The sequence below is a fragment of the Hydra vulgaris genome, chromosome 09 (assembly GCF_038396675.1).
Source record: "Hydra vulgaris chromosome 09, alternate assembly HydraT2T_AEP".
Classification (NCBI taxonomy): Eukaryota; Metazoa; Cnidaria; class Hydrozoa; order Anthoathecata; family Hydridae; genus Hydra; species Hydra vulgaris.
Window position 1 is genome coordinate 42,003,780 of NC_088928.1, and position 22,778 is coordinate 42,026,557.

Sequence of the window (22,778 nt, forward strand, 5' to 3'; positions counted from 1 at the left end):
TAAATTCATGCCATAGAAAAAATAAAATCGAGTTGTTTAAAACAATATTTAAAAATCAACAAATGAATATTTCATCTTCCAGCAAAGAATCAAATATTACAACAGAAGTAAGTTTTATTATTGCTTGAAACATTGCAAAAAGTAAACATCCTTACACCGATAGAGAGTTTATAAAATCTTTTTGATGTGATCTCAGTTTTAGATTCTAATAATAGCAAAATTCAAAGGTTAATTTCAAATATTTCTGTTTCTCGACAACTGAAAAAAGAATATCTGAAATAAGTGTCGAAGTTGAACAGCATTTGTTAAATGACTTAAAAAATTGTGAAGCATTCAATTTAGCATTGGATGAATCAACAAATATTTAAGATAAACCTCAAAGGCAGTATTTGTTTGATATGTAACATCAGATGTACTTGTGAAAGGAGAGTTGCTAGATTTAGTAGAGTTATAAAACACAGCTTGTGGAATTGATTTAAAGGAAGCCCTTGACACTGTTCTGGTAAACGCTAATGCTCCTAAGAACAAGCTTGTTAGTGTTGCTACAGATGGTTCTCAATGAATCACCAGTTCATTGTGTGATTCATTGAGAACATTTAGCATCAAAACATTTTAATTTTCCAATTGTTTTTAAATCAGTGCTGGAGATTGTATATTATTTTCAATCTAATGCAAAAAATCACAGACAGTTTAAAAAATTCCTTAGTGAATTGGATCTTGTTGACAAACCAAGTGACTTGTTGTTTTACTGTGCTGTAAGGTGGCTTTCAAGTAATGATGTTCTTTATAAGTTTGTAGAACTTTTAGAACCAATTAAATGTTTTTTGCTTGAAAAGCAGAAGACATTTGAAATCTTTGGCGATGTGAATTTTTTGCAAGATCTTTTATTTTTAACTGATGTAATGCAACATTTACAAAATCTGAATTTGTTGCTTCGGGGAAAAGAAAAAATATATATCTGATCTTGCTCAGACTATATTTAGTTTTCAAAAAAAAATTCCTCTATTTTAGAAAGATCTTACCTTAAAAACTTTTAATTATTTTCCTCAAATGAAGAAGATGGTTCATAATCCTAATCCTACAATTCAGTATGATGACCATAAGATTGAATCATACCGGGAAAAACTACAGAATTTATTCAAAGACTTTCAAAACAGGTTTAAAGGTTTGTATGCTCTTAAATCATCATTAGCATTTTTAGTAAACCCTTTTTAAATTAATATTATTAGTGATGGTTGTCCAATACCAGAAAATATACTTGAAGAAACATCTCAATTTGAAATAGAATTACTATACAGCATTTGAAGATCAAAATCTTCAAATACTGCTTAAAACACTAGCTTTATTAGATTTTTAGAAAATGGTTCCTGAAGTTAAGTATCCTCAACTAAAAAGGATTAGTATAAAACTTATTTTAATTTTGGGTTCAACATATATATGTGAATCTTTATTTTCAACTATGAAATTTGTTAAATCAAAGTATCATGCCAATCTTACTAGTGAGCATTTGTTACAGTTGCTTAGAATATCAACTACAAGCTTGAAACCAGATTTTAAAAAATTACCAGTAGTGTTGAAATTCTTAATGCCTAAAAAATTTATAGTAAATTATGCAAGTTTTATACAAGAAGAATTTTTAGAAAATGGTTCCTGAAGTTAAGTAATGGTCTTTTACAAAAAATAATTGATGTTATAAAAAACAATTCTCTCTGTTATGTCTAGTTTTTTGCTGAATGATGAAAAGTTATTTTTCAATTGTAAAAATAAAAGTAATTTGAACTTAATTGAAGCTCATCGAAATTTTTTTTTATTGTGTAGTCGTTTATTTATTTGATATTTTGCAGTTTTTAGTAACTTATGCTATTAAGTGGTTATAAGCAAGTTCAATTCGAATAAAAGCAAGTTTAATTCAAATACATTAAAATAATTTTTTTTCTCAAAGAAACCTTTTTATCTTTAGATTTTTACATCTTGCTTACAATTATTTTTATAAGGAAATTTATGGCTGTTGTAATGGTGTTAATTCAAAAAAAAATTATGATTTAGAAATGCTTTCTCAATTTTTTCTACAAATGGTTTTCTAGTATGATTAAAAAGGAATCAGATTTTATGTAGCCAAGTTTACTTTTAAAGAATAGCTTTTACTTTCTTTATTGTAAAAAAAAGAAATACAAAATATAAATTGTGTACATACTAAGTTTATTTATAAAAGTACAATTTCTATTTAAAAAATCTAAATTTACATTCGTCAATTGTTTTTTTTAAAGATGAAGTTGTCATAGCAATATATTTATTGCGGCTCTTTAGCGCACGTCATTACTTATATGCGACCCTCATCACGTCTAAAATTCTGGTCCGCGCAGATATAGAGAGTTGAATTCTAAAATCCTTTAACCATTAATTAAAGTTTCTTACAGAAATGTAAATAGAAAATGATTATGATAAAAAAATACTTCAAAACATTGTCAAAAAAATAAAAGACAAGCAAAATAATCAACAAAACAATAACATCAAAAAAACTAGAACTTAATTATATTTCTCTACCATGGGTACCAAAATTTAGTAATCAATTAAAAAAGATATTTAAAAGTGCAGGCTATATTCCAGTTTTTAAATCACCGAAAAACCTTCAACAATTAATAACTCGAAAAAACAAACCACGACTTCCCAACAACTCTTACCCAAGAGTCTACAAACTGGAGTGTTCGTGTGGAAAGTTCTATGTAGGTGAAACAAAACTCAAGATTTCAACTCGCATTTGCCAACATCAAAAACATACTTTTGAGGGAAAATGGAAAAGTTCGGCCGTAGCGGGGCATTCCAGAAATTGCCATGGTGCCTTTGGCTGGAATAATAACAACAAGGTTAAAGTAGAGGTAGACTATTTTAAGAGAAAAGTGAGAGGAAATTTTTCTTTGGAATCCTTGGAAATAAGTATCACCAGTGTTCTCCAAATGAAGACGACGGTGATTACGTCACATCGTCGTTTTGGAAACCTTGTTTTTGTTATTTAAGACGCAAGAACACATAACATTGAAGTTTTATTATTTGTTTGCTTTTTAACGGTTTTTTATATCACTTGAACAACGCTCGTTGTTCAAGTGATATAAAAAACTGTTAAAAAGCAAACAAATAATAATATATTATATAGAATATATTATATTATATTATATAGAATATATTATATTATATAGAATTATATTATATAGAATATATTATATTATATAGAATATATTATATTATATAGAATTATATAGAATATTTCTAAGGGTTATATATAGCCTCGACGCTATATATAACCCTTAGAAATATTCTAATTTAATATAAAGAAATTTATAAGGATAAGCCTAGATACTATACCAGATGTTTCAACTTAATTAAATTATATAAAAACTTATCTCAGATGTTAACTTTTAAAAATTATATAGAGATTTAACTTAACTTTACAAAAAGACTTTCGGTACTCTATCCACGGCCAAAAAAGTAAGGGTTAAAATTTAAAGAAAAAAGGTTATAAAACTTATTAGAATTCGAATTTGAGAAACAAATAAAGTACATATTTAACAAGTATAATAAGTTATTATAATATATATATATATATATATATATATATATATATATATATATATATATATATATATATATATATATATATATATATATATATATATATATATATATATATATATATATGGTATATTATATATGTGATTGAATGATTATCTGCACATTTCATAATACTTTTGTACTTATTTAAATGAAATGTAAATAAATTTTTGTGAAAATTATATTTAGATAAAATTAGATACTCTGCTTTGGTCAGTTTTATGGTATTTCTTCTAATTTTTTATTTTATTTGTCAATATTTCATCTTTACATAAGCTGAATTTATTATATTTTAGTTTAAATATGAAAACTTTTTTTCTTTTCAAAATTGTTTCAATGATGAGGGTTCTCTTAAAGGTAAACTAATCTTTTCAATTTTAGATATGTTTTGATGATTATTTATTTAATTTAATCACATAGTTAAAGTAGTTAGCGGGAAAAAAAATTTATGTAAACAAAGCATTTTGCCAAAAAAAACGTGTTTTATTGTTGGTACAACTTGGATATTCATATAGAATAATTAAAAAAATTATTGGAGAAGGAATCAATCAAAGTATCAATAACCACCATTAGTAGAGTTAAAAATAATGTGGCGAGAATTTAAAGTAAAGATGATTTAAATGGCAAAAAAGCTGAACGTTGACATCGACCATTAAAGCTAAATTTATGTCAAATTTTTTAGATGAAAAACTTAATCATAAAAAGACAAACCACCAATTATTTCTGAGTTATCTAGAAAGTTTAAGATATCAAGAAAGTCAATTAAATGTTACATTGATAAAATATTTGATTTTAAATTTAAAGTTTCGAAAGGATGTGTATATGCATTATCACCTTGAGCAATTGAGACAAGGTTTATAAGATCAAAAAAACTTTATAGATTTATTAAGAAAAACTGGACAAAAATCATAACAACTGCTGAAAAACTATTCTATCCTTCTGATTGTGATCAAAAATCCAAATATATTTACATAGATACATATCAAAAAGCACTGAGATATTATAAAAGGAAAAATTTTCCAAAATCCATCATGGTATGGGTTACAGGATTTATTCAATAATATAAAAGATATATGGAGGAACATCCTTCAAGAACTTATAAATTAGGCATTGATGTCCAGTTCTAAACATTGTTATGATAACAAAAGTCATCAAATTGAACATTTAAGAAAACTAAATTAAGAATAAAAATAATATTGCTTTTTAAATATGTTTCCATTTCAGCGTCACATGACTATATATATATATATATATATATATATATATATATATATATATATATATATATATGTATAATGTATAAAATAAGAATAAAAATAATATGTGATGCTGAAATGGAAACATATTAAATATGTTTCCATTTCAGCGTCACATGACTATATGTATATATATATATATATATATATATATATATATATATATATATATATATATATATATATATATATATATATATATATATATATATATATATATATATACACATATTTAAACAACTTTAAAAAGTATTCTACACAATATAGTGCTCAATGTTCTTAAAAGAACAGAGCAATTATATTAGTAGTAGAAAATCACTTAACATATATATATATATATATATTATATATATATATATATATATATATATATATATATACATATTTTAATAAAAATGTCTATTATAAAATATTTATATCATTTTTGTGTTCACATTTGTTTATATTTATAAAAGAAAGCACTCAAAAGTGTAAAAGTTAAAAAGTTAGTTATAAGTATTATAACTCATCATTAAGTTCATTATTTATATTTAGAACAAGAAGAAAATAAAAATATTTTTTTTCAAAATTTTAAAACTGTTTTATACTTTTTTAATATATTTTATTATAGTCTATCGAAGTAGACATTCTGCAAAAAAAGAAAAAGGATTCAAGATAGGTATTGTACTTTTTGGTTTTTACCAATTTTTAACTTTAGGAGGAACAATAAAAATAACTTTTTTTAAAAATGATAAAAAGTATTTCATTGATTTCATATTTATTTTTTTAGTGATGACGATGGACCAGATAGGTAAAAATTATTTCATTTATAAATTATTAATTTTCTGTTGTATTATAGTTATGTTTTATAATTTCTTTTAGCTTGCTAAAGGTTAGAACTAAGTATGTATCTTTATTAATAATTTCAAATTTGATTATAATAATTTTTTAAATAATAATTATTTAAATAATAATTTTTATAAATTAAGTTTTTATTATAGAGCAGAAAAGAAAACTTGGGTTTTATTGTTAAATTGTTGAGTTATTTTGTAAGTAAATTTAGTAATTAATTATTGGGATTTGATTTTAAAGAAGTTGTAAAGATTTTTATTTATTTAATAAAATAAAAAAATCTAAATTCAAATTTAAGAGTAATGGCATATGGCGCCAACAATGGTATAAAAAAGAAATTCGGTTATCACCATTACAATAACAGATAAACTGAGATTGGTTTAATTACACTTTTAAGCCTCTATTTGTATCATACTTCAATTTAAGTTTTTATTTTTTGTAGGTATTTATTATTGCTAAAAGAGTTTTTAACTTTATCCAAAGTTGTTTGTTGCTTGGCCTTAGTTAAATCACTCATATTGAGTATCAACTTTAAGGTAACCATTACACATGAGTGTTTTTTATAATTTATTACTTTGTTAAATATTAAAATCTTTCCTTACTCAAAAACTTTTTTTTTTTTGTTTTTATTTTAGATTTAGAATTGACTCGAAATGGATAAGAAAGAAAAGATTTTATTTTTGTGTATTTGGATTGATTTACTTATATTTATATTTATTATTTAACCAATATATATTACTTAAAGGAAGTATCCGTTAATTGACGAAAAAGTTCCGGCAGCTGCGTTGACCAAATCTCCCGTTGTTTAACGGGAAAAACCTATTGTATTTTAAAGGAAAAATCCCGTTTGTTAACGGAAACTTCCGTTTACATACAACGGGTTTTTCCGTAAAATAACGGGTAATTTGGTCATCGGCAGCTGTCGAAATTTTTCCGTAAAAAACGCGCTGTTTTTTTAACAGCGCACATCAATTTTTTGTTATTAAAAAGTAATTTTTTACATTATTTCTTAAAGTCTTTATCCACTTTTTTTTTTAAAGTTACTCCAAATGGTTCTAATAGCTCTATCGCTATTAGAACCACTTGGAGTGGTTCTAATAGCGATAGAGCAATATAATATAATATAGCAATATAATAAAAAGATTCTGATTTTCAAGCTGCTTTCCCATACCTATGACTAGAGTTGGCATTGAACAACAAACTTTTTGATTCCTAATTCTAACCAATCAAAAAAGAAAAAGAAAAAAAGGCAGCCTTTCAACTAATTGCGTTTTCGCTGCTTTTTTATTGTCATCCTTCTAATAAAAAACGTTCTATAGCTTTAAAAACTTTAAACATTCACTAAATAATTAAAAACAGAAGAATAAACATAACAAATATATAACCAGTTATAAACATAATCATTATAACCAGCTCGTTTCTTTTTAGAAAATTTTTATGTTCAAGTTTTAATAATGGAATTGAAACTTTGTTTACATCAAGAATAGCTTAAGAATCATCACTAACTTTGGTCGTATCTTTGCAACACCATCCCGTGATTAGGCGTACATAAAGCATATTTTTTGTTATTGTTTGAAAAAAAACGTTGAGCACGTTTATTTCAATAAATAGCATAAGTGTTACAAATGTTTAGGCTCGATGTCTTGATCTTATTTTTCATAAAGCTAGCTTCATCAATAAAAGAAGCCACAATGTCTTTGTCAATGTCTTTATCCAAATATAACAAACTAAGCTTACCAATCAATGACTTTTGAAATTTGTCGTTGTGATGTACAGTTAAGTTCATATATCTTCTGTCTTTTATGAGGTAAAAAAAAATGGGGCAACATGACAAACGTTTTGAAAGTCCTTAGATCTTTTAAAACAGAAATGGAACGATGGGGTTCATTATCTTTATTTTTCTAATCTGTTTGTAATATGTTTAATGACATTTTTTATTATGTTTAATGACTTGTAAATATATATTATTTACGGATTATTAGGGTCTTGACAAGAAGACTATTTTGTCTTCTTCTTGCTCTGGCCATTTGTAAGTTTTATAAATACAAAAATTGTAAAAATTCCTAACGACAAATTAAAAAATAAACAGAAAGAAAAAAAACACAGTAATATTCTGTTTTATCATAAATTTCATTTTCTGCACGACTTATTTGTGATTAAAGCAAGATGGTTTGTGTTTCGTTTTCCGTCGCCAACTTTATTACATTTTTAAAACTTAAAGTATCGCAAACCAAACATACAGTATCGTTTCCACTCATTTTTGTTGTTGCTCCCTTCTTGCTAATTTTGGTTTTGCTCCGTTTTCTTATATACTTGACAAATATTCGGCTAAGTTTTTCCTAATAATAACTTATTGCTTGTCCATTCAGATTATTTTCAGCTTAAGAGCAAATTTCCGTCAAAGAAAAGTGCTAGGCGCATGTGCCAAAAATGTCATATAATCAAAACTTGCTTGTTTAATGTTTCGTGCGCAGGTCAAAGTTTTCCGCACGGAATCTTCCAAAAAAGTCTAAATGGATTAACTCGGTTAAAGATCGTTTTTAAAGTATTAAATACTTAGAGTTAATAGGAGGTAATTTGTTTGAAAACTATTTTTGAAAAAACTATAATGAAGCATTTTTGCAACAGAGACTTATCTTGCAGCTTTTCGGTCCATTTTTAAGGTTGACATTTTATAATATAACTTTTGTGTTTAGATTTTAAATGTTTTGTTGTTGCTTGAAGTTTGAAGTACGTACTTGAACACGTTTATCTTTTAATTAAATTTTTTTATTTTTTATTATTTTTTTATTAATTTTTGCTTTGTTATATTTACAAAAAACATTTTTTTTAAAAAAACGATATGATAAGTAAATTAAAGATTAAGTTTGTTAAGGCTTGTAAGTATTGCTAAGTTTTAAACATATACACTTTTAAAAGGTATTGATCAAATTATTTTTAAGAACCCTCAAGTCTACGCACCATCGACTTCCAAGTACAATTTGCCTGGACATTATCTTCGACTTTGACGTCAAAGTGTAAAATACTGCAAAGAAAGATTCAATTTCTTCACTAATCGCATTGCCACTGTATGGAATACGCTACCTTTAGACGCCATAAGTGCTGAATCAGTCAATTCGTTCAAAGGTTGTGTTTACAAATTGAAATTCAATATAGATGAATGATTGGATCCACGAGTGTCTTTTCTTTCAGCATGGAAGTGCCTGGTGTAGCACTTTCTGATCAAACTATATAAATGTAATATATGCATATATAATTGATTTCTGAAATACATAAACTCAAACTCAAATGATTTTTTTTTTTCATAATCTTCTTTTTTACTAAAACATATTTAAGGCCTTTAAAGTTAAAAAGTTGACAAAAATGTTTTTTTCATGGTTTACCTTTTATAAATTTTTCTTTTTTCCAACACAGTTCTTAATATCATATTTTCATCCATTTCCAATAATGTCTTTATCTAAAAATATGTTTTTTATTTTATCATGTTTTAAGGTAAATTGATCATAAGGATAAAATCAGTTTTTTTAAAAAATCCTATAGTATTAAGATTTCGTCTATAAATTACGTCACAATCCAAGGGGAGGAAGGGGCTAGTGGTTTTGTGACGACTCGTACGGGATTTGTAACTAAAGAATTACAATGTTGTGACAGGTGGCGATTGCGGGAAAAAGGGTTTGGGGTTTGAAAGATTTAAAAACGATCAAAAAACTGCATGTTTTAATTATGTACGACCCCTAAAATCTACGCAACGTAGTTAATACGAATTTTGAAATATTAACGAGATTTGAAATTTAATAAAATAAGTAGGGGAGATGGGGGCGCATTGATCGCCGTAGCAGTGTTTTGAAAATTGCGCAGAACCTGAAAGAGATGTAAAAACTTATTAACTACGAAACACACGTAGAACTATCTGGCTTTTGGAATATATAAATATTTTGATTTAAAAAAATTATAAACATGAATAATTTTAACTTTTAAACAACCCTCTCAAAAGATCAATGTACCCCAAACTATGGGGTACTATGATCTCCGACTTGGGGCACATTGATCTTATATGCGTAATATTATCTAAACGTTTAACACTTCTATAACTAAATCTTGTAAATAATTTAGTCAAAGGGTAATATTGTATAACATATAATACATCTAAATTTTTTAATTATTTTTTAAATATGGCAGTTAAATCCACTAGTCTAATTTTTAATTTAAAAATGTATAAATCACAGCAGCTATAAGCTACCCGCTTTATATACGTTTAAAACTTTACAACAACTTGAAATTTATAAGAACTGAAATATAAAGACTGAAATAAGAATACAACTTTTAAGTTTACAAAACTTGTTAAAAGTACAATATTTTGATTAAGAATATTTCATCATTTGTGAAAGTCAAGTTGTGAAGCAGCTTTTGGTTTACATTGTTTTTTATTCCTAAGCAAGTAATTCTTAGTTTCTTTCTTATCTTTTGTGGAGACTTTTTGTTGATTTTTGGTTTGCTTCAAAATTTTCTTTTCTTTTGACAAACGAATTTTATTTCTGACAGGAGTATCAGTCAAGATACTTGTTTTTAACTGCCTAATTTTTTTCTGGCAGATGCTTTTGGGTAAGGTTTTAAAACCTCAGGTGAGATTATAGAAGCAACACTTGTTGACACTTTGTTTAAAATACTTGTTTCAATATTTACTATAGTTATTTCAGACTCTATGTGATTAACATGTGCTGGTATCATTTCAGATTCCATGTTGTTGACAGGAGTGATAGTAACTGTATCTGGAGCAGCTCTATCTGTAACTGATGATGGTAAATATTCGTCATCTTTGAAAATTTCAGAATTGAATGGCTCAATGCCAGCTACTCTAAATCCTGTCTGTATATTAGATGGTGAGAAAGCTTTTGTATACGGTTCTCGAACTATTGAAACAATATCATAAATGGTCATTGGTCTTGGGTTTGAAACCATCCAATTATCACATGCAGAATTGTAAAACCTTTTCAATGGTCCAAAAACAGTTCTATCTAATGGCTGCAATTTATGGCTGCAATGGGGAGGAAAACTTATCATTGTAATTCCGTGTTGAATTGCAAGCTCCAAGCCTTTAACAGAAATATGACTTTCATGACTGTCGAGAAGTAACAAAACTGGAGATTCCTGAGAACAGTTTGAATATTTAACAAAATGTTTAATCCATTCTATGAAAATTTCTGAGTTCATCCAACCAGAAGGATTTGCAAATCCCACACATCCAGGAGGTCCTTCCTTAATCATGTAATCATGAAACTTTACCCTAGGAAAAATAAATAATGGAGGAATGGAATTTCCAATAGCATTAGAGGCACAACATGCAGTTACCAATGTTCCTCGTTCTGCAGATGTGATTCTTCCAACTTGTTTGCTTCCTCTACCAGCTAAAACCTTTACCGGCTTTTGAACGGTTGTTAAACCAGTTTCATCAACATTATATATACAGTTAGGATTATATTTATATCGATTTCTTACCGTTTTAAGATTTTGAAAAAACTCTCTTACAGTGTGTTTGTTAAAAGCTGTTGATCGAGCAAAGCTCGTTGCTTCAGGTGTTCGTAGAGACAACTCTGGTTGTCTTTTCATAAAACCTTGCAACCAATCAATGCCTGCAATTTTATTTTTGATCCATGATGATGGGCATATCTTATTGTTTTTTAAAGCAAATTCATATGCCAATAATCGCGTTGACCTAGTTGAAAGGCCATAGTTCATTTTTGATGCAATTAGTAAATAACTTGATAAACTCTTTTCATCTTCTGCTGTAAAAACTTGTCTATTGTTGTAGTTAGGCTTGAAAGCTTCATTTGGATTAAGCCTCTTTTTATGACAATATCTTTTTAAAGTCATTCTATCTATGTTAAACTGACGTGCTACAACATTCAGTTGTGTTCCTTCTAAAACTTTATTAACAGCTACTTTCATTGTTTCACTTGGTATAGCAACTTTATTTGTTTTTTTAATTCTATTTCTAACCATTTTAAGATCTGTAAAAAAATATATCAATAAAAACATATGTTTTTAATAAATGCTAATATTTAACATAATAATATTATGTTAAATATTTTTTAATTATTATTCTTTTGATATTATAAAATAATAGTATTATTATTACTAGCTTATAACATAAGTAGATTTAAAAAATGAAATGCTAAAAGCTATTGTTTGTTTATATATAGTTTTTTTTTAAATTATAAATACAATTCCATTCGTTTAACTGTATTGCTTATAATTATACTTATATATTCCATTCGTTTAACTGTATTGCTTATAAACAAAAACATGGAGCACTTCGTCTTCTATGGGGCACTTTGATCCTTCGATCAATGGGCCCCGCATAGTCAAAGATCAATGTACCCCAATAGGTATAGGTAACATATTGATAGCAATATCTACTGTATAAATTGCAGCCAAATAAAAATTATATATTATATTATACACCTAACACTTACAAATTTAAAATAAAATTGTTGTTAACCCATACAGACATCTAAATGAAAATATATTTGAATTATAGTACGATTTAAAAAAATCACTTTTTATGACGAAAAACAATATTTTCTTTATTTTTTTTGACGCTGATAACCTTATGAAAAAATATTACGAATAATCAATTAGGGAAGCATAATGGTTAATTAAATTGCAACCTCACTTCTAGTAAGGCAAAAATGAACGAGTAAAAGCCAAAAGATCATACTGCCCCGGCGATCAATGCGCCCCCATCTCCCCTACGCTCAATTAAATTTCATGAGCACAACTAAGTTTTCTATAATATTTTTTAATGAAATATTTTATCTATGATATCTAATCTGAACCAATCTAAAATCTAATCGCAATCAAAAATTATTTAGGTTTAGCAATAATTTTTATCTTTATAGATGATGTATCATATTTTAGTATAAAAAGCCTTTATTGCTCAATGAAGATTCCCAGTAAATACATGACGTTTGAAAGACGTGTAAAAGACGTTAGATCTCTTAAAAACGTCGCGTGTTTACTGAGTTAAGCATAAGTTAAGCATTAATAATGTAAAGAAACATTAAAAAAAAAAATGGTTTTACGCTATCTATTATATTTCTAACCAATGTCTGAAAACTTATTGAAGATGGAAAAAAATAAATCATTTAAAATTAAAAGTCTGTTTTTCTGATTCAAATGCATTTACTGTTGAAATATATGTATGTTAATGTATGTTAACTCATTGCGTATATCACTATTTAAGTAAGTCAATGTATGTCAATGATGTATAAATATATAGATATCTAACTCGAGCCACGGTTGTGAGGCAAGTTTGTTTATTGGAAGCCATATAAAATACTGGCAAAAAACGCTAAAAAAGATTATTAAAAAGGTTATTAGATTTTTCTTTTGTTACTCAAATAATGGTTATATTCTATTCTTCTTATGGTTGAGCGAACCAATTTATTAAAGCTAAGGGAACATCTTTTCATAAAATCCCTTTAAAAAATAGCAATCTCTGTTAAAAATAGTTTGTAGCAACAAAAATGTTCCAACAAAATGTTATGTAGTTTAATTTTCTATCAAAGTTTCACTGATAAAAAGTTATGAAAATGCAAATAAACCTCGTTTAAAAGCTAATGTTGTTACATCTATCTTTAATTTTCCGACCAAAATACATGATAAAAAACCTATCAAAAGAAAATATATTTCCAGGAATGTAACTGAAACATTCGAAACTGTTGAGGAAAAAAAATATATCTATTTTATTTCCAACTTTCTCTGACAATCATATTTTACAAGTGTAGAACATCAAAAACTAAGAAGAAAAAAATTAAGAACGAATACAAAGACAGAAATTATTAAAAAACTTGAGTGATAAGCTTATGTCAGCTGGCTCAGCTCAACTGCTTGAAATAGCTTTTCTGGTCTTGTTTTTAACTGAACGATTGAATAAATCAAAAGATCCTAGAGGTTACACATATTTAGAAGAAGTACAGAAATTCGCTCTAAAACTTGTATTAACGGGTGGGGCATAAAGACTAAGACAAATTTTGCCAATTAATTTTGTAATGTTGTAAATAAATTACTCCAAGTTTTATATATATTATTATACATCATGAAACCCTGTTAAAAATTTTATGTCTTTTGAAATTTTGCCTTCAGAATTTGTTAAAATAATGACGCTAAATCTAATCTTCCGAAATAATCTTGGCTAGAGCAAGGTTTCAAGGCTCAAAAAATCTACAGTTTATTACAAACAGAAAAATCTAGGGTAACAGTGTACAAATGAGTCAATCGTTTACTTAAATCTGGAATCTCAGCCAAAGCCTCGCCTGGTAGGCCAAGGAGCATTTGAACAAAACAATTCATCGCAAAAGTGAGGCGAAGTCTTGTATCTAACAAGAAAAAAAGTCAGTTAGAAAAAATGCCCGAGAAGCAAGTTGTTCATCTTGAACTGTTCGTAGAATATTTAACGAGGACTTAAAATTGAAAGCGTACAAAAAAATTCGTGTTCCTGCATTAACTGCAGTTCACATCGAAAAAAGAAAGTTGTTTTCTCATTGGGTAAAAAATCGGTTCACTAAACCGACTTGCCAAAAAATCCTATTTTCAGATGAGAAGATATTCAATCAAGATGGGCAATACAATCGCCAAAACGACAGAATTTATGCTGAATCAAGACAAGCTGCTAACGAAGGCATTGGCCTTCATCCAGTACATAAATTTGCTTTTGAAGTTATGGTGTGGTGTGGACTCACTTTTAATGGACCAACCAAATTAGTAGTTAAGCGAGACAGTATGAGCTTTAATTCTGATTTTTACTTAAAAAATGTCCTACCAATCGTTAAACAAGAAGGAATTCGACTAATTGGAGATAATTTTATCTATCAACAAGATGGCGCCACATTGCACACAATCAAACAAACTATCGAAAACCTTGAGCTCATGGGCATTGAAAACATTCCACCTAAAATCTGGCCGCCAAACTCGCCAGACCTTAATCTCTTAGATTTTTTTTTTTTGGAATGAAGTGGAGGATCGTTTGAAATCGAAATCTTTTAGTAACAAGATTGAGCTTGTTAAAAAAATAAAAGAATTTGTTAAAGAAATACCCTTGAAAAATATCCAAGATTCGATTGATAGTTTCAAGTCTCGAGTTTTTGCTATTGAACAAAATCAAGGTGGCTTAATTTTAAATAAACATTTTTAATATTAAAGAGTTTTATTTCTTTATTAAATCAATATATAAATGAACAGATAATTTTTTTAGTATCTACTTAAAAGTTGATATGAAATTTGTCTCATTCTTTACGTCCCACCCGTTATGTATGTATTATGTATGTATTTCGCCATAAAGAATGTTTTTAGACTTTTACAAATTAGACTTTTACAAAATGTATATACACGGCTGAGGCAAGAAGAGGACAAATTCAGCTTTATCACCAAGCCCCTTCAAAACAAGAATATAAATAACAAAAAAAGTATTACCGCTTTCACAATGTAATATATGAATAAAATACATATATAAATGCAAATATAAAAAATACTTTTTTATATATATAATTTTTTTTTTTTTTCAAACTTTCATTTATTAAGATTTCAAATTTAAAAATAAAAATGAGATGAAACATGAACATCAAAGAAAGTTAAAGATTGAGATTAAAATCAAAAATAAATATGATCAATAATAAAGTAAGTAACAAGTAAATAAAACGAGTGATTACTCCTAATTAAAAGTTTCAGAAGAAGTGTAGTTCGTTGTCAATTATAAAAAGTTTATTTGCTATCTTATTTTTAAATTGATCAAGGTTCCTTCGTACACTTATGTCAAATCATTATTTTTTTCGGCCATCGTCATTGATTGTTCACCTGGGTTTTTCAAATGCCTTTTCTTACTTAAAACAAAAGAGATTAAAAGATATTGCATGTAAAGATTGTGCACTGATCTTTGGTTCTATGCATATAAAATCAGGTCTTGTTTATAATCTAAGTAATGGTAAGTATGAAGGCTTTTCAGATTATGGAAACAATATATTTGCTTTTGATCCAAACAGCATAGCTACTGAGGCTCTTGTATTTATGCTTGTTGGACTTTCAAGGTCTTTGGAAACGCCCTATTGGTTATGTTCTAGGTGAAAAGATTTCAACAACAAACTTAAATTGTCTTTTAACTAAATCTGTTAACTTCTAACTTAATCTGTTAACTTGTGTATTCAGCATGGTATAGATGCTTACAGCACAACTTGTGATGGGGTTTTTTTCAATATTTTCTGCATTTTTTCAATTAAAGTCAAGTTTCAAAAAAATTCTTTTTAGAAATTTTCTAATTAATTCAAAGCACGCAAGTTGCCAAAAATGCGAACTTTTGAAAAAAATTCAGCAAGTTCAATATTTGCATGTGAATAAAAATCATAAAAGCAGAATTTAAAGATGAAGTTAAAAATATTACTCTTGAAGGGATTTTAACATCAATATACAAACGAGAAATACTTGGTTATATAGCTGGTTATATTGCTAGAACTCTTAAAAAGAAAAATAACTTGTTGCATATGTGCTGAAGCACTTAACCAACCAGATAATTTAGTTTGTGATCATGACTACACAGTATTTTGCAAATCATCTTGGTTATCTTTCATAACTATCAAAAATCTTAATGGGTTTAATATACCGCCTGTTAGTGTTATTAAAATTGTTGAAAAAAAGTTTAAAAATATTTAGAGGTTTTGTTATAGGTATGAATTCAAAAATGTTAACAAATTTATCAAAAAAAAAAACTTGAAATCCCTCATGGTTAATAAAATGAATGAAGAGCTTACACGCGAAAAATCGTTTCCAGAACTAAATACTCTTAACTTTTAAAAATTGATTATTAACAAGTCACGACTCGTTTATTTTGTTATGGAAAACACTTTACCAACGACATTCTTTTTTGGCGCTCTGAAATTATTTTACCAACGACATTCTTTTTTGGCGCTCTGAAAACATTTTACCAACGACATTCTTTTTTGGCGCTCTGGCTTTTGCGGAAGAAAGACGTGTTATTTAATAGCGAAAAGTTTTTACATAAAAAAATGGATATTACGATGAAAAACATCGAAAAAATGATTTCTAGTAAGTTTGAAGAACATAAAAAAAGTATTCTCAAAGAAACAGAACGCTTATTAAAAGACCAGGAAAAATCATTTACCTCAATAATCAGTGTAAATCTCAAAATTGTCACAGATAGATTAGACATGCTAGAGAATGACATTAATAACAACAAATGTAAAATATCAAATATAGAAAAAGACCTACGTGACATTAAAGACAGCCTAAATTTTCAAGAAAATAACATCTCGGAAAAAATATCACAAATAAAGAAATACTACGACAAAGAAATCAATTAATTATATAAAAAATCCATAGATCTAGAAAATCGATCGAGAAGAAACAACTTAAGAATAGATGGAATACAAGAAACACTAGGCGAAAGTTGGGAAGACTGCGAAAAAGCTGTTAACCCTTTAACAGTGGAATATTTTTTTCACGGCGGCTCTTTCCTAGTGGAGTACTTTTTTTAAATTCCGATTTTAATGGTTGTTTTAAAGAATTTTTTTTTTTGTAACATTAAGTCACAAAAAAGAAAACAAAACATATTTTTTACAATATTCAAATAAATAAGTATTATAAAACATTTATTTTAAAGTCTCTAGAAGTATGATAGTGTTTAAAACAATAATTAACACAGAGACCAACATATTGATTGTGAAATCAATACACATGTATCTAGTGTCAGCTCGTATTTTGTTAGCACTACATACTGCACATCTTCTAGATGGGGTTGCCTTCATTGGATTAGGAGGTATTAATGATGGAAAATGTCTCTCAACTAGTCTCATTGGATTAGCATTAACTGAAGAACAACCTCTAGCTTTTAAGTTCTTCGTTTGGTCAACATAAGTTGAAAATATGTAATCGATAATCCTTTGGCGAAATACAATTGATCTTTTTGTAAATCCTAACTTTTTAGCTATACAGTAAGCATTATGAACAGATGTGTTTATTAGGTGCATGAAGTATTTTTTATACCATTTCTTAACCCTTTTACGTTCTGAAATATGAGTGGTTAACATTTGGTCACCTTGATCGACACCGCCCATGTTTTTGTTATATAAATCAACAACAGCAGGTATTATTCTTGGTTTACCAGATCTAGTTACATCTACGATACTATTTTTAATGCAAGTGCTTAATAAATAGATATCCTTTTTATCTCTCCATTTCGTACACATAACACCTGTACTTTTTCAAACTGAACAAACTTCTCATCTGGTTGTAACTTTTTGCAAATTAATCCAGTTGGCAGACCTTTCCGGTCTTTTCTTACTGTGCCAACACAATCAGTTTTATTTAATAAAAGTTTGTGACAAACTTCAACAGATGTGTACCAGTTATCAATAAATACACAATAAGCTTTGTTTAAAAGATTTTTCATAAGTGTCATAACAATACTTGTAGCTATATAATTATAATTGTCAGTGTTTATCTTATCCACCTTCCCTGTGTATAAAAAACCATTCCAAATATATCCTGTTTTAGATTCAGCTAGAATGAATGACTTTAAACCAAATCTTGCTCGTTTACTTGGGATATACTGTTTCCAGCTCAATCTTCCTTTCCATAAAAGTAAAGATTCATCAACTGCAATATTGCGTTGAGGCACATAAGCTTTACGAAAAAGTGTGAATAGATAGTCATGAATAGGCTTTATTTTTGCACACATTAGAGCACTTTCTTCTAAATTAGAATTATCAACAAAGTTAATAAATGTATTAATAAGTCTAAATCTATCATACTTGATAACTTTACGCACCACTGGTGTAGCATATACCACATTGGTTGTATGATACAACTCATATGTTGGTTTCCAAATAATACCACGATACAGAATCAAACCAATATATATACGTATTTCATCCCTAGTTACTGGAGTCCACATTTTAAATCTAGATTTTGGCTTTAACTGCTTCTCTTTTAGAGATTGCAAAGCATACAAGTTTGTTTGTTCAACTATGTAATCACAAATTTCATCGGTTACAAAGAACTCAAACAGTTGGTGTGGTTCAAAAGTGGTTATGTCAGGATGTACTCCTGGGGTACCAGTTAACTCATAATTGGCACAGCAGCCTAAAATTTCATCATTAGACCATGAATATTGCATATTTTCGACCTTTTTTCGTTTATTTGTTTGAACTACGCCTGCTGAAGACATTTCATTACAATCGACATTCAAATGCGCCTGTAGTAGGCAGGTCCGTTTTTAGGGGTCGAAAAAACTATAACTTTGCCACTTTATTTTCCCATTCTACGTTGGTATACAAGACTTTCTCTGAAAAAAATTTTGAAAAATTTCAAATTTCCTGACCTCCTAGGGGTTTGAATATTTTATATTTAGTACATTTTTAGTGAATTTTTTTTTTTTTAATTTGCACTACCGGACTTATGCGGAGGTATAAACACAGCGCGCAATAATTTATTTAATGAAACTGCGCTGCGTTTGTAACTTTTTAAATTTAAAATGGCAATATCAACACGTTCAAATACTGAAATATATTTATTAGGACAAACCCACGAAATTGATTGCAGAAGTTTGCCTACGAAAGGCGACGTTTTAAGATATTTTTATCACTGCTGCAGATTACTAAATTTCAATAAAAATAAAAAACACACCGAAATTATATCTTGCCCTCTTGATATAAATCACGAGCTGCTTTGTAATGATAAAACATGTCAGCCCAAATGCGTTGTTTCTGCTCTTAGAAAACCGTGGCTTATGGGTGGTATACCACACATTAGTTGTAGAAGTATTAGGTAGCTATCGATTTAAATAATATTTATAGTTTATTACATAATTATTGATAATTATTGATATAAAAATTTAAGCTAAATGACAAATAAAAATTTGTTAATTTATTTTAGGGAAAATGTTTCCAAATTAATATATCATCACAAGAAACTGGTATCATATCGTTCAAAAAAAACGGAAACACAAAAGCTACATGAAAATAGTTTTTTGGCATTAGAAAAAGAATTGTTTGACATAGGGCACCCAAAACTTTATGAAATAATTGAAAAAGATAGAATTCGATCAAAAGATGCAAAAGAATGCGATATTTTGTTTTATGAAGACCAAAAAACTGCAAGAACAATGGTAATTGACAAAATAGACAAAATATATCAAAAAGTTTATTCCAACAGAGAGTTTCGCAAAAGGAAAGCAAAGGAGTTTGAGCAAATGGAGGAATCTACCACAAAAAACTCGAAGTTAAAACAATTTTCATCAAATAGCAATTGTATTAATGGAAATCAAGAGTTATTTTTGTTAGAAAATTTTGATAATGATAAACAATCAATGATAATTGAAAAACAATCAACTAACATAAAATGAAATAAAGTGACAGTAACAGTAGATATTGATGAACTTATCAAAAAAACGTCAATATTTTGTGGGCGTTTTGGAATTTCTGTTGGAGTACAGACAGGATTATTAGCATTATTTTTAAGATCTGGAAATATCAATCTTAATGAAGTAAAACTTTCAAAGACAAAAGTAGAAAAAATAAGAAAAGATTTATATTTAAGTGAATCAGAATTAATTAAAGAAAAAATAAAAGAAAAATGTAAAAATAGTAATTTAATTTTGCACATTGATACAAAAAAAGTTACAGCTTTAAATGAAAACTATATTTCTGAAGTAAATGAACGTCTAGCTATTGTTGTTACAAGTCCAGACTGGGATTTAAATACAAATGGAAAGCAACAGGATGAGCTGCTAGGCATAATTGAATGTCAATCAGGAAAAGGATATGATCAAGCATTGGCATGTTTTAATGTTATAAAAAAGTTTGGAATTGAAAGCTTTATAATTGGAATTTGTGCTGACACAACAGCATGTAACACTGGTTGTAATAAGGGTTGTATAAGTATTTTAGGAGAACTTTTAAATCGACCTCTGTTAAGGCTTCTTTGTAGAAAACATTCTCAAGAACGACATATTTTACATGCAATAAATGCAATCACTAAAACAGAAAGCAAAGGTCCATCAAAATCTATTTACACAAGATTCAAAGCTGCTTGGCCAATGAATTATGAAAATGTTCAAAAAAATATGGATCAGTTATCAAAGTTTCCGTGGTGCAAAGTTAGTGGAACTCCATTAGAAGATATGGCTAAAAAAAGTTTATCTTTTTGCAAGAAAGCTTTGGAACTTCATACTTTCCCCAGAAATGATTATAAACATCTGTGTCAATATGTCATTGTTTTTCTGGAAGGAAGGGAGGCAGTTCCTGGATTTATTATACACAAACCAGCTGCTGAACATGAAGCTAGATTTATGGCAGATGCTTTATACATTTTGGCAATGAAGCTTACTCAACCAATCATAAAGTTTTTAACCCTTGAGGAAGAAATAGTATTTTCAAAGGCTGCAATATATGTAGCTTCAGTTTATGCAAAAAACTTTCTTCAATCAAGTCAAATTGCTTCTGCTGCTCATAATGATTTGTGTACGGTTAAAGAGATGATAAAAATGAAAGATTTTGATGCTGATGTCCCTCAAGCTTTTATTTCAAGCTATCTTAGACACAGTCATTATCTTTCTGAAGAAACAGTTGTTTTTTGTTTATTTGATAAAAGTCTTGACAATAAAGTTAAAGAAAAAGTTGCTCAGCAGTTATTAAAAACAAATTTACCTGAAGTCTTTAAACTTAAAAAGTTTAAGCCTGTAGAAATAAATGAAAATTCAGAACTTAATGATTACGTTGGTCAAAATTCTTGGCTAATATTTAAAATAGTTCCTTACTTATCAAAGTGGTTAGAGAGTCCACCTGATTTGTGGACTCATGATTCTGATTATAAAAATATGCAAAGGTTTATAAAGAGATTAGTCTGTGTCAATGACTGTTGTGAAAGAGCTATTAAATTGGTAAAAGACTTTATCGATTCAACAATTAAAGAGGAAAAGTTACAAGATATTATACTGGTTTTGAAGGAACACAGAGTTAATTTTCCATTTTATAAATGTAACTGGTCCAAAGAAATACTTAATAAATTGTAAGAAAAGTTTTTATAAGAAAAATTTAACTGAATTTTTATGTATATTATTTACAAAACGTGTTTGTAAAACCTTTAGTCAAAGTATTTTACATTTTTAACAGTTTACTTTTATTTTTTATCTTTATTAAGTACAATATTTGGATTACTTATTTAACAAACTTATTAAATGCAAATTTTATTAAGTTTTTTAATGAATATTTAAGAGTATTTAGATACAATTAAAAACATAGTAAAAACCAGGTCTTTAAAAGAAACCAGGTCATATTTCAAAATGTGTTATCTCGAGAAATTTTAAATATTTCGAGCTCAAATTTTATACGAACCTTCCTAATAGTAGAGCCAACTCACCCAAAAAAAAAATTACTAGTTTTGTTGGTCTTTGATCCAATAAAGACAGCAATTTAACGAATAATTGGTCAAAAATGACTTTTTTTAAAATATTCAAACCCTCAGGGAGGTCAGGAAAATTGAAATATTTTTAAAACTTTTTTTGGAATAGCCTTGTATATCAACGTAGAATGGGAAAATAAAGTGGCAAAGTTATAGTTTTTCCGACCCCTAAAAATGGACCTGCCTAGCCTGTAGTTCATGAGCTTCAATATCTGATTCCGTATAATCTGATTCACTTGAGCTAGAAAACTCTTCTTCGGACTCAAAAGAACCTTCGTTGTCACTTTCCAACAAAATACGAAGAGCTTCTTCAGCAGTAAACTTCGTTTTTGGAAGAATAAAATTGGAAGCATCGTGCTGTTTTCCTTGCGCCATTTTTTAATAAAGTTTTGACTTTGAGAAATTAATGCTTTGCGAGATAGAATAAACTTAAATTAAATACAGAACAGAAAGTTAAAATCTTTTTTAAATCTCTTATTGAAAAAACTTTCGAATTTCATTCAGTTTTGCCTGAGATATAAGTCTTCAAAACAAAGCATATTCAGCGACGGCTATATGCGACGGCTATATACGACAAACCTTTTTTCATTGCTTAATCTTGCGGCGAACAGACGTGTT

At 27.9% G+C, this 22,778-nt stretch overlaps 3 protein-coding genes and 1 long non-coding RNA gene across 4 annotated transcripts; 2 read left to right on the forward strand and 2 right to left on the reverse strand.

Moving 5' to 3' along the window:
• The first annotated feature begins 3,890 nt into the window (after positions 1 to 3,890).
• On the forward strand, positions 3,891 to 6,586 carry LOC136085104 (uncharacterized). Its single transcript, XR_010641081.1, has 7 exons — positions 3,891 to 3,963; positions 5,473 to 5,520; positions 5,632 to 5,652; positions 5,724 to 5,744; positions 5,843 to 5,890; positions 6,136 to 6,229; positions 6,329 to 6,586. It is a non-coding gene; the product is annotated as an uncharacterized LOC136085104 (long non-coding RNA).
• A 3,673-nt stretch (positions 6,587 to 10,259) lies between these two features.
• Positions 10,260 to 11,693, reverse strand: LOC136085480 (tigger transposable element-derived protein 4-like). The gene has a single exon (XM_065806791.1). The coding sequence runs from the start codon at positions 11,691 to 11,693 to the stop codon at positions 10,260 to 10,262; it is 1,434 nt and encodes a 477-aa protein (XP_065662863.1).
• Positions 11,694 to 17,904: 6,211 nt separating this feature from the next.
• On the reverse strand, positions 17,905 to 18,927 carry LOC136085481 (piggyBac transposable element-derived protein 4-like). Its single transcript, XM_065806792.1, has one exon. The coding sequence runs from the start codon at positions 18,925 to 18,927 to the stop codon at positions 17,905 to 17,907; it is 1,023 nt and encodes a 340-aa protein (XP_065662864.1).
• Positions 18,928 to 19,216: 289 nt separating this feature from the next.
• Positions 19,217 to 21,802, forward strand: LOC136084799 (uncharacterized). The gene is made up of 2 exons (XM_065805757.1): positions 19,217 to 19,526; positions 19,635 to 21,802. Exon 2 carries the CDS (start codon positions 20,797 to 20,799, stop codon positions 21,769 to 21,771), a length of 975 nt encoding a protein of 324 aa, XP_065661829.1. The 5' UTR covers positions 19,217 to 19,526; positions 19,635 to 20,796; the 3' UTR covers positions 21,772 to 21,802.
• Positions 21,803 to 22,778: the final 976 nt, after the last annotated feature.

Bases quoted from the DNA above. Each gene is read 5' to 3' on its own strand.
- LOC136085480 (XM_065806791.1), bottom strand. From the start codon at position 11,693: ATGGTTAGAAATAGAATTAAAAAAACAAATAAAGTTGCTATACCAAGT.
- LOC136084799 (XM_065805757.1), top strand. From the start codon at position 20,797: ATGAATTATGAAAATGTTCAAAAAAATATGGATCAGTTATCAAAGTTT.
- LOC136085481 (XM_065806792.1), bottom strand. From the start codon at position 18,927: ATGTCTTCAGCAGGCGTAGTTCAAACAAATAAACGAAAAAAGGTCGAA.